At 49.6% G+C, this 16,747-nt stretch overlaps 1 protein-coding gene across 10 annotated transcripts in view; it reads left to right on the top strand.

Moving 5' to 3' along the window:
- Window positions 1-16,531, top strand: part of LOC147454599 (transcription initiation factor TFIID subunit 4b-like) — a 156,394-nt gene extending 139,863 nt beyond the window's left edge. For 3 of the 10 annotated variants that reach the window (XM_086517367.1, XM_086517371.1, XM_086517369.1), the window contains 2 exons: window positions 15,280-15,370; window positions 16,092-16,529. In XM_086517367.1, the coding sequence (XP_086373493.1) occupies window positions 15,280-15,370; window positions 16,092-16,210 (210 nt within the window). In that variant the 3' untranslated portion in view covers window positions 16,211-16,529. The other 7 variants (XM_086517370.1, XM_086517377.1, XM_086517373.1 and 4 more) reach the window with 4 other exon arrangements.
- Window positions 16,532-16,747: the final 216 nt, after the last annotated feature.

Below are 16,747 nucleotides of genomic sequence, written 5' to 3'. Positions count from 1 at the left end.
TGAGTCGAGGGACCACTCTGTCTCAGTCCTGCCACAGAGGGGGAAGGAGAAACCAACTGCTGAGTCCAAGGCCTCTGTCCCCCTAGCGGCGAGGAACAAAGCGTTGACTCTGAAGCAGGCTGCCTCGTGGTCTGCTGCGGAATCGCCAAGAAAACGAGTAAACCCGTAATCGAAGAAATCCCAGCGGCGTCGGAGATCAAAGCTCGTCAAACCACGAGGGATAGCTGCAAGAGGAGATGTCTGAATCTGCAGTGGGGGCCGCATGAAAGGCTGACCCTCTCTCGCTAGGCGACTCGTGGCGAAGGCGCTGCCAAGAGATCTCCTAGCCGCCGGCGAGGGTCCAGTCTCCTGAGCCGACTGTGGTACTAAAGCAGAAGGAGGGGGAGAAGGGGCTGGGGGGGGGGGGGGGGGGGGCGGGGGAGAGGAGAAGCGGGGTGGGGCGGCAGAGACATGGGGGGGGGAGGTGGGGAGTGAGCGGTAGCAGAGGGCGGGGAAGGGCATGAGGAGGAGAAGGGGAGATCGGAAGGCGGAGCGGCTGGCGAGGGTGAAGCGGAGGTGGTGGCTCGCGTAGGGGGCTCCTTCTGCTCAAGAGGACCAAAGCGGTTCCCCGTGGGAACCCACTGCTGCTGAGTAGGCACCTGGGGGCCACTCTGAGTGCCAGGCTGTCGCTGTGGCCCCTGGCGTCGACGGCCACGGGCCTGCTGCCACCCCTCCTCCGCTGGAGCCCCAGGCTCGGAGGGTGGCGCTGAATCTGTGCTCTGTGTCGCTGGCTGTGGCTGCGGCCCAGCCTTGGCAGGCTGGGGCTGAGGCTGGGGCCCGAGTACTCCACACTCTGTCTAAACCAACCCCCACTCACCCGAGGCAGAAGGATGACCTTCGGGAAAGTGTGGGTATCTCTGACCAAAACTCGAACTGAAGGGATGCCAACCGCCTTGGCAGCTACTGATGCTGCCGTACGAGGTGTCTCCAGGACAGTTTCGATGGCGGAGCCAATCCTGGAGAGAAGTGGAAGGTACTCCCTCCGTAAACCCGGAAAGCAGACTGAGATGGGGATGTCCGCCTCCTCTACTAGCACATCCGAAGACGGGTCAAAACCATGCCGCCACTGTCGAAAGTGGGCGCGTGATGCTCGGATGGCCAATGGACTCATAGCTATGACCTTGGAGAGCATCTCGGAAGTCTCGAACTCAATCTGGTAGTACCCCCGTCCGAGAATCTGGACATCCAAGATCTTGCCCACCTCTGCGAGGAGGCGGGCTTGGAGAAGGTCTCGCAGCTCTCCTCTGCTGGGACGAGTGCCGAGAACCTTGCAGATGACAGAAGTCGCCTGCAAGCGTTCTACCTCTGTGGCAAGGCTCGCTTGCTCTGCCGGCGTAAGAGCAAGTCGAATGGTGGGCTCAGCGGGGTCGGGCGAGGGGGCTTCAGGCGAGTCCCTCTGAGGTGAAGCTGGAGCCTCCATCTGTGTCTACTGCTGAGTCGAAGAAGCGGGCGGCGAAGAAGAAACCTGCAAACAAGTCAGCCAGGCACTTTTCCGAAGAGAAAGTGCTGCCGAGCCAGGTGCAGAGGGCCTTCGGGAGCGAAGAGGATGGGGGGGGGGGGGGGGGGGGGGGGTGATGAGGAGACAGCGAGGGCGAAGAGGGCAGCCGTGCAATGTGCGGGTGCACAAGCAGCAGCAAGCGGGGGGGGGGGGGGGTGGAGCGGGGAGGGCAGAGCGAGAGGAGGGCAGCGGGCTGCGGCAGCTAAGGGGCAGTGTGCAGACATGGGTGGGCAGCGGGCTGCGGCAGCTAATGGGGCAGCGCGCGCAGATAGGGGGGGGCAGCGGATGGGTTAAGAGGCAGTGCGCAGGGGCTGAAGGGGGTGGGGGCGCAGCGAAGGGGCAGCGGGGGGAGGGAGGGGGGGGGAGGAGAGCGATGGCGCAACAGCAAAGGGGGGGGGCGAGCAGCAGTAGCGGGCCTCGTAGTATCGCTCGATCACTGGGAGGTGTTTTTGCAGTTTATTTTACCGGTTGCCATTGAGGGATGTTTGTCTCTTGACGTCCGTAACACAATCTACAAACTTGCGAAGTTGGTGCAATGGATCTCACAAAAGGAGATCAACGTAGACTCCATACCATTCGCCAAACTAAACGCTGCGGAGGTTGTGTGCATGTTTGAGAAACATTTTCCTACTACCATGCTAACCATTCAGGTGCATCTTCTTATTCACATAGTTGATGAGGTGGAAATAGCTGGCACAGTACATTCCAAATGGATGTTCTTTTTAGAACGTTTCATGAAAAGCTCAAGGGATATGTGCGTCAGAAGGCACGTCCGGAGGGTAGCATGGCAAAAGGTTGGCTGGTATTAAAGTCCCTAGTGTACATTGGAGAGTGGCTAGACGGATTTGATAAAACCCGGGACACGCTATAGCGAACCATAGATGATGAGCGCATATCTAGAATGGTCATGTGCAATCTCGGTGTTGAGAAGAAGATGACGGAAGATCTAGAGGCTAAAATCAACCGATTTTGCATGCTTCACAATCCAGTCATGCAGAAGTGGATTTCACAATATGAGGATGTAAAGCAAGAGCGACAAAGGGCACGAATCGAGTGGAGACGGGGAAGACGACCACCGATGCACTATCCGACGGGTCTGGAGAGCCTACCAACATTCATGAGCTTAAGATGGTTGCACCACCAATCGAAAAGCGCACAACAGTGCGGTGAAGAAGTGACTGAGGAAGAGTGGGAGTACTCTAGGGGTTGCGCGACCAAGGTAAGTTTGCAATGTACGACTAGTAACTTTCTAGATGTTTGAACGGCCACTCATAATCTTTGTTGGTTGTAGTATAAGTCATACACAGCAGCATGGTGTAAAGGTCGATATTTTAGGGTGGAACGGATCGACAAAAAGCGTTTTACTCAAGATTGTGGAATCATGGCAAAATTTGAACAGTCTAGTCGACGACGGTCCTCTGATGCAGATCGTGTGGTGGCGGAACTCACTTACTTTGGCACGCTACAAGAGATTTTGAGGATTGATTATAGAGGATTTTTGGTCGACTTGTTTGACGTGCAATGGTTCAAGATAATCATGGAGGGTCGCAACGCTACTGTGCGTAGAGGAGAGTCTGGTTTCCTTGAGGTGGATTCAACTAAGAAATGGACTAACCTAAGAGACACTTTCGTACTACCCGAGCATTGTGAACAAGTATGTAAATAGTTAACATCCCATTTTAGAATTTATGTGCTTGGAAGCTCTCATGTAAGTTATGTAGCTCTGACAGGTTATATTTCATCCTACAAAGTCTGCATCAAACTGGTGGTACGTCATAGAGGTAGCCCCTCGTAGTGCACGGACATATGAAGGCTACCGTGTGCCAATCATAGCGGCATCAATGGAGGAGATCGAAGAAGATGCTCAGTCAGAAGCCGTGGAGGTGGTGCCAGACGAACATCAAGTTGCTACTCTCTATGGGGTGCATGAAGAGGATATACAAAATGAAACAGCGGACATCTGTTTAAACGGAGAGCTCTATATAGATATAGGAAGTTATGTTGAGCTATGCGAGGATGAGAGAGAGATCTCTTAAAGCCATAAATATTCTATTTGAACAATTTTGCTCTGTTTTGTAAATTCAGAGTTATGCACTTGCCTCTTCCATCACTCAAGTTGAATAGAAGAAGAACGCTTTCTGTTGCTTTAAGCCTAACCTTAAGTGGAAAGGCAGGGGATTGGTATAGAACCCTAAGGGTGTAAGAAAAAACGATTTACCCTACTCTTAGGAGACTATTCTTGAAAGAATACATACAAGAGATAGTGCTTTGGGGTGTAGCCTCTCAGCTCCAGACAGCCCAACAAGAGGAAGGAGAGTCGGTGAGAGACTTTATTAGTCGCTTGAAGCATTTGAATTCTCGTTGTAATCCAAATGAGCGATTCAATAATAATCAATTGCTTGATAGATTCATTAGGGGATTAGGACATGAGGATATCTACAATGGCTTAGTCATTAGAGGTATCACCACTTGGGAAGCAGTTACCACCAATGCGATCCAATTGGAGGATAATTTAATGATTCAAGAAGAAAGAGTGTCTGTTGAGCCTAAATCTATTAGCTCGCAAGCATCAGGGCATCAGCCAATGACCCTAAAGCCTATTGCTAAGGAGCCAAAGATATCTGAGATGACTTTAGCAGATCTCACCAAGGCTATTCAAGAGAGTCTTAGAGACAATCGTGCTCCGCAAAACAATCATATGTATCCAAGAAAGGAGCAACAATGGTGCTCAGTATGCTATGGACCGCATAGTACCAATGAATGCCCTACTTTTAGAGTAAAATTCAATGGGAACTGCAATGCTTGTGGGAGGTATGGTCATCAATCTAAGGATTGCATAGTATTTAAGCCTGCGATGGCCAATAGACCAACCTTAGCATGGAGAGACACACCTCGAGTGCCTGCATTGATGCCGGCCCCACCTCTTGAACAAACAGCACAACACATGGTCCCTAGGGCCCAATGTTGTCCAAACAACACCCTTACCACCTCCAGTGCTAGGACCGCAACCACCACATCTGAGAATCACTTCTGTGAATCAAGTGGGTTGTGAGTCATCTATTGCTTGTTTGGAAGGCTATGAGGAAGATATAGACCCTAATATTGCCTATGGGATGGATGTGCTTGAAGAAAGTCCACAATACTACATGGAGGACTATTGGGAATAAGTCAAACCTGAATATCAAGTAGCTGCTCTTGCGGCAAGAGGCCAAAATATCAATTACACTGCTAAGAGAAGTAAACAAACAGACTGGATTTCATTAATTTAGAAATGGCCGAAGCCGATACAATAGGGACAGACTCGCCGTTCCGTTTAATATCAAGTACAATGGTTCTGCCCTTCTCTGTAGTCAATGTCGCTTTCCTCACCCGATAATCGACCACGGCGTTGTTCTTGTGGTACCAAGGAATCCCTAAGAGAACATCACAACCCTCCAAAGGCATTATGAAGAAGTTCTCATGTCCCAAATACCCCTGACAATGCAACCGAAGTTTGCCAATGACAAGTGTAATGGCTACATCCCTGTCGCGTGCCGCTAGAACTGCCTCCGCAAGTGGTCCCATCCGATCGGGTGTGATCTCGAGTAGCGTCGCCAATTCCGTTTAAATGAAGTTGGCCAGATCGGTACCCACACAATCTGGAACTAGTCTTGTTTTCATCTTGCCATTTCAAGCACGTTCCTCAGCTGCTCTAGAACTCTCAAGCCCGTCGTCGTCCTTATCATTCTGTTCTTTCTATGCCTTTTTAGGGCACTTTGCGGAGATATGTCCATGTTCCCCGCATCCAAAGCACTTCCCCTCCTTGATGAAGCGAGCTCGCTCCTGAGGAGTAAGCTTCGGCCGTGCATCCTTCTTCTCTGGGTTGCTCTTTCTCTTTCTACTTTCATTCCCAAAAGTCTGTTCGGCTCGTTGTGTCATGGCCTCATCGGTGGGGTAGGTCAGAGTGCTAGAGTGAATGGCAAAGCCCCGCTTCGCATGACTCATGAACTCCTGAATAGAAGCTGACTTCTGCTCCAAGCAGTGATCTCGGATCTCTGTAGGTAGACCCAAGGTGAACCGCTCAATCTGTTCTCTGAACGAGATCTTCTTGAATGAAGAGGCGGGTAGAAAAGAGCTCCAAAATCTCTCACAGTAAGCATTTATTGTATCTCTCTTGGTCATCTGAAGATGGTTCCAAGCAGCTTGTATATCGCGTTCATACTCTTGCGTCAACCAAGAAGAAATAAAAAGCTTCTTACTCGTATATCGCGTTCATACCTTTGCGTCAACCAAGGAGTACTTACCACTTCTTTCTAGGATCGGCTCCGCCATTGGGACTGTCTTGGAGACACCTCGTACGGCAGCATCAGTAGCTGCCAAGGCGGCAGGCACCCCCTTAGTTCGAGTTTTGGTCAGAGATACCCACACGCTCCCGAAGGTTATCCTTCTGCCTCGGGTGAGTGGGGGTTGGTTTAGACAGAGTGTGGAGTACTCGGGCCTCCCGAACCAGTGCTTCATTTACCGACAAATGGGCCATCTAGCGAAGGTCTGTCCATAGAGGAGGCTACGACGTGCACCACAGCCTCAGCCCCAGCCTGCCAGGGCTGGCCCGCAGCCACAGTCAGTGGCACAACGCACACATGCAGAGCCACCCTCCGAGCCTAGGGCTCCAGAGGAGGGGTGACAGTAGGCCCGTGGCCGACGACGCCAGGGGCCACAACGTCAGCCTGGTACTCAGAGTGGCCCTCGGGTGCCTACTCAGCAGTAGTGGGTTCCCACGGGGAACCGCTTTGGTCCTCTTGAGCAGGAGGAGATCCCTGCGCCAGCCCCCACCTCCGCTTCACCCTCGACAGCCGCTCCCTCCCCAGAGTTCCCCCCATCTTCCTCATCCTCCCCCCCGCCTTCTACTCCCGTCGCCTCTCCACCTTTGTCGCCCCATCCCGCCCCTCTTCTCCTCCGCTCCCCCCAGCTCCTTCTCCCCCCCCTCCTGCTCCAGTTTCACAGTCGACTCAGGAGACAGGTCCCTCTCCGGCGGTTAGGAGATCTCTTAGCAGCGCCTTTGCCACGAGTTGCCTAGCGAGAGAGGGTCAGCCCTTCTTGAGGCCCCCTTTGCAGATTCAGACATCTTCCCTTGCAACTATCCCTCGTGGTCTGACGAGCATTGACATCCGACGCCGCTGGGACTTCTTCGACTACGGGTTCACTCGTTTTCTCGGCGATTCCGCAGCAGACCATGAGGCAGCCTGCTTCAGGGTCCATGTTTTGTTCCTCGCCGTTAGGGGAACAAAGGCCTTGGACTCAGCAGTGGGTTTCTCCTTCCCCCTCTGTGGTAGGGCCGAGACAGAGTGGTCCCTCGACTCAGTGGTGGGATGGTTGCATACACAGGTCCTAGAGTTCTCTCACCACATGGGAGAACTTGGAGTTACAGATATGCTGCAGACTTTGTGGCCATTGGCCAAGTTTGCGATGACACCCCTAGACTCGGCAGGATGTAGGCACATTGTGGTGTACTTCTTTGTTGATACGCAGTGTTTGCCTTGCTATGTATACATTCATGAGGACTCCTGGATAGAGGAGGTTGCTTTATGCACGGCTCGCTCTGCTTGGGCTTGGGCTAGGCACTCACTGCAGTCACGCCTATCTAGAGGACGCTCGGATGCGGATTACTCCCCATCCAAGCCAGCCTCGAAGATAGCCCGTCTTGCTGCTGCGGTAGCATCTGTTCTCTCTCGCTTCCCATGAGGATCGTCTCATGGAACGTGCAGGGACTAGGTGGGCCCCAATTTCAGCGACAGCGGGGCTGATTGTGTCAGGAGCTTCAGCATTGCCTTGTGGGAGGAGAGATTGATCTCCTTATGCTTCAAAAGCACCATCTGTGTGAGAGCCGCATTCGGCGATGTGGTCAGATTTTGCGTGGACGATATGATACCTTTTGGTCAGCTGCTTTTAGACCCGGAGGCATTCAGGGTGGGGTATGTATGACTATTGCGGACTCATTGTAGTAGGCCATTGTGGGCAGAGGGATTATTGTGCCAGGCAAGGCTCAGTGGATTACTATGCAGGTTCAGGGTGGCCTTGTGGGCTTCCTGAACATCTATGCGCCCAATGTGGCGAGTGCTCGTGCAGAGTTTTTGTCACAGATTGTAGAGTCTTTGCTGCAAGCCGATCATTGGTGTATAGGAGGGGACTTCAGCATGTTGGAGGACCCTTCTGACAGGATTGTTGGTGGCAGCCATGCTACTGTGCATGGAGTCGAGTTGGCAGCTTGGGAGAGGTTGTGTATGACTTTGAGGGTCTCGAATACATGGCAGCACTCTGGTTTTGTGAGGCTCCCAAACAGTCTTGCCTTCTCTAGATCGGACCGCAGAGTGGGAGGAGTGAATCTATCGCGGATAGATCGCTTCTACACTAGTGACCACTTCAGTGACTTGGGGGGATCAGTGGGCATCTTGGCAGGGACATCCTTCTCGGACCATGCACCAGTGATCCTCACAGTGGTAGACAGGCAGAGGAGTGGGAGCACGATGCTTCGCATCCCAGAGAGGGTCTTGTTGGACTCAGCACTCAGAGAGAGGGTAGAGGCTCTTTGGACAGAGGGCATGGACAGCCAGGTTCACCTGCAGACAGAGTGGCCTTAGGCCTAGCTCAGCTTAGCCACTTTTTTCTTCAGGAGTCTCTGGCTCGCCGGGCTGCAGCGAGAGAGGCGGAGCAGCATCTCAGACGAGGCATTGCTTCACTACAGATGATGCAGGAGCAGCATCCATACAGTCCATGGTTGGAGGAGCAGTTGTAGCAGGCTCGACAAGAGCTTGCTAGCACAGAGGAGAGGCGTCATGAGTTTGCCTTTCACCGACAGGCATCTCAGTGGACTCAGGTGGGTGACAGAGTGACTGGTGCTTTTTTTGAGACAGTGGGACCTCGGCATTCGCATGCCAAGGTCATTCAGTTGAGGAGGCCCGATGGGTCAGTTGCTTGTGAGCTTGAGGATATGTGTGCAGTTGCTATTGACTTTTACCGTGAGTTACTGTGGTTGAGCCTCAGTCAGAGCGACAGGATGCATGTAGGGAGCAGGTTTGGGCACATATGCCATGTCTTGTGACAGAGGAGATGTGCCAGAGGCTTGAGATGCCACTTCAGCTTGAGGAGCTGTACACGGCTCTTAGGGTCCTCCCTCGTGGTAGCTGTCCAGGTGAGGATGGGTTGACTCCCAGCTTTTTCTTGGAGTACTGGGACCTGCTTGGCCCAGATCTTTGTAGTGCTTTTCAGTACATTTTGCACACAGGAGTGATGCCTGACAGCATGAGTGAGGGCCTGATCTACCTCATTCCCAAGGAGGGTGTCTCCTTGGATGAGATTCGACAATGGCGCCCCATCACCATTCTCAACTCAGCCTACAAAATTCTTGCCAAGGCTCTGAGTTTGAGGATTCAGCTACTTTTAGAGAGCCTTATACATGGGACTCAGACAAGTTTTGTCAAGGAACGCAGTATCCTTGACAACATCTTTACTTTCAAGGAGGCTTCTGCCCTGGCAGAGCTCCGTGGTGAGGACCTTGTGATTCTTCTTCTCGATTTTGAGAAGGCATACGACAGAGTTGACTGGGACTTTCTAGAGGGCACTCTACGCAGGATGGGCTTCTCAGATGCTTGGATCAGAGGGGTGTCAGCTTTGTACAGACAGGCTCACAGTCAGGTGCTTTTGGCAGGAGGGAGAGGTGAGCGCTTCATGCTCACACGCTCGGTCAGACAGGGTTGTCCTCTTGCCCCCTTTCTCTTTCTGTTCTATGCGGAGGCAATGAGCAGATTTTTGGTGTCTCAGCAGGTTGGTTTACGGGGCTTAGCACTCCCTATTCGGGGAGATGAGCTATTGGACGTTGAGTTTGCCGATGACTCAGCCTTGTACTTAATATGGCCAGGAGGCCAATCTTCACAGATGTGAGCAGGCTTTGGAGACCTTCTGTTGTGCATCGGGCGCACTGATCAACTGGAGAAAGACAGTGGCTTTCTCGGTTGGTAGTGCTCCTGTGCCGGACTGGATGCCAGGAGAGGGTTTCAGGTGGATTCCCCCAGGGACTGTAGTTCGGTACTTGGGTTGTCAGGTTGGTTTGGACTTGTCTCCCGAGCAGCAGATTGCTCCTCTTCTCCTGTCCATCAGGAGAAAGCTGTTACATTGGAGCTCAGCACGACTTTCGCTGGTTGGTAGAGTAGTAGTTGCCAACCAGGTGCTGTTGGCGACTATGTGGTACATCACTTCCTGCTGGATCTTCTCGAGTTCTTGTATCAGCCAGGTAGAGAGCCTGATCAGGAACTTCCTTTGGTCGGGACGTGACACTCAGATAGCCCAAGCCAAGGTGGCTTGGTCGGTCATCAGGCTTCCTTGTTTTCAGGGAGGGCTTGGGATCAGTGATCCAGCACAGCAGAGCAGAGCCCTTCTTGGGAAGTTCATAGTCAGAGGACTTCTTCCAGGTGAGGAGCCCTGGAAGGAGTTCTTGCTGCAGAGTCTTCGTGCCAGGGTGCCTCAGTCAGGAGGCCCTTGGCAACCTTCGACCAGATGGATCTTTACAAAGATGCGCTGAGTTGGTTTGAGTAGGAGACTGGAGGACCGCTTCGCTGTGAATTTGCTTCGATCTTGGGAGCTCTTACGGCGTGGCCTGGAGCAGAGACAGCCGACGTGCACGGAGGAGCGCCTACGGCAGCCCCTCGTATGGAACCCCATGGTTAGCACTCAGAGAGGCCACTTGGTTGGTAGTCAGCCTCATGTTTCCTGGGGTCCCATGGCAGCAGGTCAAGCGCGCTCTCTAGGTGACTGGCTAGAGTTCACAGGTTTGTCAGAGGAGGTGCAGGGTTTCCAGCTCTACATGGCATGAGAGGGGTGCAGAGCATGTGCCCTGACATCTCAGAGTCAATTCCAGCTGAGTGGCTCACTCCTCTCAAGCCAGTAGCACCCCGGTAGATGGGAGCCTTCACATGACTGGAGGTTCTCATTTCAGTCACGGCTTGCTCAGAGACTGTCCCAGCCCTGTTCTTCGAGCTTCAGGGTGGGGGATGATTACAGCGAGTTACAGTAGAGGCCCCGTAGGTAGCAGAGTGTTGTTTCCAAAGGATCGGAGTTGTGGGCATCTGTGGGAGGACTTGCGTCATAGACTCTGACCCAGCAGCTCTTGAGACTGGACACTGGAGGCTATGGGCTTGGGAGTATTGTCCACTGGCACGAGTACAGTGGGATCGTGGTGAGTGGCTATGGAGGGACCCCTTCTCTTCTGCAGACCACCCAGGAGTCCCCTTCTTTCAGTACACTGTTAGGCTTGGACGTCATATACTTGCAGCACACAGAGAGGCCCGCCCAGCTGCAGCACATCATTGGCAGGAGGAGGGCCTCACAGTCGAGTTCTTGGCAGCCTTTTGGCAGAGGCTGTGGGACTCCAGACAACCGAGACGCGTCACTTTGTTTCAGTGGTTGGTTGCACACAGAGCTACAGCAATAGGGAGCTGGCTTGTGCATAGTGGTCTCTCGGCCGCATGTGGAGCCTGCGACCAGTTAGTGGAGAGTCAGCGTCATTGTCTTTGGGACTGTCCCTCGGCCGAGCAGGTGTGGCTACGAGTACTTCACACTCTCTCCACAGCTAGACAGTACACTTGGGGGGTAGCGGCTTGGTCCACTCTCACGGGCCCGGCACTTCAGTTTGAGCTATCTTCCACCAGCAGGATGATTGTGATACAGGGGGGTTGACCTACACTCCAGCCTGCTACAGACCTTACTCAACAGGAGTGGTGCAGTGAGAGAGAGGAGTGTTGGGATCTCATCAGTGGCCTGACACTTTGGTTCATCTAGCGGGCCCGTTGTTTTCGCATTTTTGAGGCTCGCTCTGTGCCACCAGCAGAGACTGTTTGTGACTTTTGGCTAGAGCTGATCCATACTCTCAGAGGACAGCTAGAGGGGCTACAGGGCAGCTCCGACCGCATGCGGGAGCGCCGCGAGGCTTTCCTTCGACTCTGGAGCCCTGGGCCTTTCTACACCAGTGTCCAGGGTGTGCTCAGATGGCACTACCAACCACCTGTGTGGCTCTTCCCTCCTCCCATCTCTTGATTTAGCCTCATTATATATATGTTGTTCTTTCATTGGGAGAGTCTCCCCATCATGTTTGTTGTAGCCCTCTCTTGCAAAGGTGGTTGTAGCCCTACGGGCAGTTTTCATTAACTAATAGAAGGATCTTTTTCTCGAAAAAAAAAATATGATTGGTCATTTCATGCACTAATAATCTATCGTAATACATAATGCACTCTCTGTATAAACCAATGCATGAACTAACGCAAATAAATCTTCAATATAATCACTCAATTGTGGACTACTTGTACCCAGTGAAGAATTGTAGCCCACCTATGCAACCAATTCAATATATAAAAGCTATTTTAATCCAATTAAGGATTATAGCTCTTATATTGTGGAGTGACAAGTGTAAATCAACTCAAATGCAAGACTTCAAGGATCTTTATATGCCCGGTACACTAGTATAGGACATTCGACCCTTGACTATTGACTCGTCATTTACATATGTTCATCTTCTAAAACCAATTACAGCCCTCATTTGGACCAATAGCTTCTTCGCAATGAGCATGATTCTCCAATTGTTCAGTTGTTTTGGTTTCGTAATTTTATGTCGGTAAACGAATTAAAAATTTTTAGAAGTGGTTACCGAATTAAGAATCACGTTCGGCCCAAAAAATGGACCTGTGACTCTGTAACCTTAGGTCAATTCACAAGGAGATGACTATACCCAGCACTCGGATATACTCCCCAAGGATTTGCCTAGCTAAAAGACCACGGTAAACACACTATTTACTATATATAATCAAACCCGCCGGGCTTCTTCATTTTCCCGGCGGGCCCGCAGGGGAAACGAAAAAGCCCGGCGGGCCCCGCAGAGAAAATGAAGAAGCCCAGAGGGCTAAACGGCTCTATAGGTTTTTGCAGGTCATAATCAAAGTCACGTTAACAATTAACGTGATCACATGATTTTCTCATGTAATTACTAAAGTTATTTATGTAATCACGCGATCGTGATTACGTTAATGAAATCCCTATCGGGCTCGTATGCACATATGTACCATCTTTCTTCTGCTTCCATACAACTCCGGGAAGGGGATAGAGTGTAGCGGCGAGGGTAAGAAGCTCACAACCTTCGGGTCCTGCGGATTTTTTTTCTCTGATACCACTTTGAGGATTAGTGGTGCTAATCCTATAATCAAGACTTAAAACTTCATACTTAAGATCAAATTGAGACTCAAGAGACTGAATGTATGTTTGATTGATTGAATGAATGCTTGAAAACTGAGTACAATAGGCTCCTTATATAGGAGATGAAGACACACAAATGAAAAGACACGTCTGATGGTGAAGAGATGCGACTTTAGACGTAAAGATGCATCCTTTCGGCGAAGAGCCACAATTGTAGAGCGAAGGGGTGTGACCAGTCGTCGAAGGAGTGTGGCTTTTGGTGAAGAGGCACGTCTCTTGAGCGAAGGGTCGTGACCATCCAAGCAAAGGGGTTCTCCTTGGCATGGCACTTTGCGTATCTGCAACTAGGAGTAGATGTAATACTGCAACATAGTCACAATCATGACAACTTATGTCTCTTGCATGGCTGATCTGAGTGACCTCCAAGTACACACAAGAGGTGAAATAGAAGTCTTTTCACCGTAGCATATATCTTTGTTAATCCATCACCATTGCTTGTGGAATCAACCATCATGTATCACATGGTTTCCGTTCTTCATTTCTCCCCCTCAAGCTTAGAATGAGCTTGTATATCATGCAGACCCAATGCTTCTCTAAAGTATGCAAACTTCTCTCTTCCAAGTACCTTTGTAAAGATATCCGCAACTTGATCATCTGTCTTTACATGAACAAACTCAATCTCACCATCAATTACCTTCTCACGTACATAATGATAACGTATCTCAATATGTTTTGTTCGTGCATGATAAACCGGATTTTTGGCCAACATAATGCCACGCATATTGTCACAATAAATCACCACCTTGCTATCCATTTTAACTTGCAAGTCATACAACAAATGCTTCAACCACATTGCTTCACATGTAGGTATGGCTGCTCCTCTATACTCCGCACCACTGCAAAGTGGTGTTAAACACAATGACCTTGGTTTTACCAAGGTTCATAGACAATCCACTATCCTCCGCAAAGCTATGTAGTGCATCCAAATGTCGTTGCATACCCTCCGGTGAGTCAGAGATCAATACAATATCATCAACATATAACAACAATGGAATCCATGCCCCTGCCAGTTGTGCACCTCTGTCATCCTCTAGGGTAGGAGACAATGGACAGCCTTGTTTCACTCCAATAGTGGAGTGATCAGATATCCCCTCTGGAGTGCGTACATGTCTCACCATTGATCTGTATAGAAAATCCATGATCCCCCAAATCAACTCATTGGGTAGTCCCATCTCCTGCAGTATGCGCATCAATTTGGCTCTGGGCAATTCATCTCCCATGTGCCCTACCCTCCTCAATGATGCCTTTGAGTGTCAGAACATGGTCAAGAGTGGAGAAGCATCTCCTGAAACCGGCCTGTCCCGTTGCCCCTATGCTTGCACTCTCTGCCATCTGCTCAACTGCTACTCAAGGATAGATGCATACAACTGTGCCAATGTGTGTCCAATCTTAATAGTACGGTAGTTTCTAGGCTCCATAGGATCACCTCCCTTGGAGAGAGAGAGAGAGAGAGAGAGAGAGAGAGAGAGAGAGAGGGGGGAAAAGTTTAACATCGTAGAAACAATCCCAAGAGACCTCAAACTAGGGGGCGGAAGAAAAATGCAAAGGGGTGTTCTTCCTCTATGGCAAAATTTAATTGGTTGGAGTTGAGATCTTCCGCCGGGCCCTCCATTTTTCTTCCCCCCCCCGCCTCCCCCCCCCCACTCGGAAGAGTTGATGGCCTCTCTCAGCCCCCTTCACTTTTTCACTTTTCCTCCTCCACACTATTCACACTAGGCGGCGGCACATTTAGGAAACCTTGTTTCTTCCGCCAGTTCAATCTGAACCCTGCCTAAGATCTGTTACTCTAGAGGGAATTCGAATAAGCAATCTACTACATTAGGATTGATAGAAAGGCTATTTGACTTTCTTCTTATTCACACACCCATGAGAAGAGAAGTTTTAACGTTGTAGGACCAATCCCAATAGACCTCGAAGATCTATCTGGTGAGTCTTGAACTAGACCTGTTCTGCTGTTTTCAGCAGCCACCTTTCAGCAAGTCAACTAGCCTCTTTAGTCCTCCTGGGTTGTTCCAGTTAGAGCAGATTGGTTGGAAGGTTCTTGGTGTCTTCCTTAAGCTTCTTCACCCTACATCCTCCATCCTCCCTTTCAGCTGCCGCTTCTCCCTGGTTTACTTTTGGTTCTAGGATGCCAGCTGACTCTAGTTGGCGGCTGGTCGACTGCTGCTGACAGATTGTCGTCCTAGCTTGTATCTATCAGTGAGTTTTTGTGCAGCAGTCTTTCAAAAGCTGCTGGAGTCCCTCTCTCCGCTGTAGGTGGCCATGATACTTTTTACTCTCTTTGGGAAAGATTTTCTCCCCTGCCCTTTTTTATTTTCAGTTGTATCTTTCAGTTTTCAGTTTTGCCCTTGTGGCTTGTTCTATTAGGTCTCTACCTCACGAATGAATGAGAAGAAGGTATCTTTCTGTCCATACACTCCTTCACATTGAGTTCAGCAAAAACATCTTATTGCTGTGCACGTCTGCAGCCTCATGAAGGGAATGAATGGGAACATAGTGCAAGGACCACCAACTGTAAATGGACTCGGTTTTTTGACGAGGAACCAAAGGAAAGAGAAGGTGAATTTTCCTGCTTTTTCTGCTAGCATGCTGGGTTTGAGTCTAATTTGTCCATCAATCTTGACGCCCCGTTGGACATGTCTCAAATGTCATTCTTTATGTTTGTTTGTTGAGGATTTGGGTGACTCTGCCTCCTGCACTACTCATAAAGTGATGATTTAGGGAATCGTATGCACTGCCGCAGGGTTTCAATCGAACCACTCTTACGATATGGACTGATCACTGGATCATCTCTATCTCCATTTTCAACCTGAAGTCATTTTTCTTTAATGCGTGTCACATCATCATGGCATGCATTATTCAGCTTCTTGGAGGCAACACAGAGGAATTATAGCATCATCATGGGATGCATTATTCAATTGTAATTTGTAACTTGGGAGACAAAACAGAGAATCGTAGCATCATCGTGGCATGCATTATTCAATTGTAATTTGTGACTAGGGAGGCAAAACAGAGGAATCGTAGCTTCATCATGGGATGAATTATTCAATTGTAATTTCTGGCTTGGCAAGTGATACAAAGCAAAATAGAAGAATTGTAGCATCCTTATGACATGCATTCTTCATTGTGATTTGTAACTTGGCAGATGAATCATGATACAAGGAAAACATACATCATCATGGCATGTATTATTCAATGCAATTTGATGAATCAAGACAAAACAGAGGATTTGTGTCATCATCGTGACATGCATTATTCAACGCAATTTGTAACTTGGCAGGTGATGCAAGGCAAAACAGAGGAATTGCTCAACCCTCTACTATAACAATGAAGGATGTTTTCACTTACCTCAAGACTCTGAAAGCAGTCAGAAGACCCCTCCTTCATAGACTGCCTTAAAAATAAGTATGTCCCAACAGGAGAATTAACCATGTAAACTCCTCCAAATTCATCCCATTTTTCAACCGTTACCATTAGGTATCCACAATTTCAGAAAAAATAAAAATCCTTATAAATATTTCAAATGCTTAATGGTAATAGTGTAGAAAATGAACATTGGAAACTCAAGAACCTTCTACCAAATAGTTTTTAGTTCTCTTGGAATTTGACTCCACAATTTCAGAAAAATAAAAATTCTTCCAAATTATCTCAGATGCATTAGTGAAGGGTATAACTGTAGAAAATGGACAGCTCATGACACTAGAAAGTCAAGAGCCTTCTCACTCTCTAATTAAGTGAATGCAAAGTGTGTATTTTTTTGCCTTTCCCTTAATCTCCTTCTTTACCTTTCCCTTAGCTTGTTCTTCTTCTTGAGTTACCTTGGAGTATGTATGTATATGTGTTTTCTTTGGGGGACACCAGTAAGAGATAGATCTTATTGCTTTAGTACCAAAATGTTTTGCAAGGTCTTGATAAAATGCCATGTGCTCTTGAATA

This window comes from Adiantum capillus-veneris, chromosome 7 (genome assembly GCF_014529385.1).
Source record: "Adiantum capillus-veneris isolate H3 chromosome 7, ASM1452938v2, whole genome shotgun sequence".
Classification (NCBI taxonomy): Eukaryota; Viridiplantae; Streptophyta; class Polypodiopsida; order Polypodiales; family Pteridaceae; genus Adiantum; species Adiantum capillus-veneris.
The sequence above is the reverse complement of the archived record's forward strand: the minus strand, read 5'-3'. Positions and strand labels throughout refer to the sequence as shown.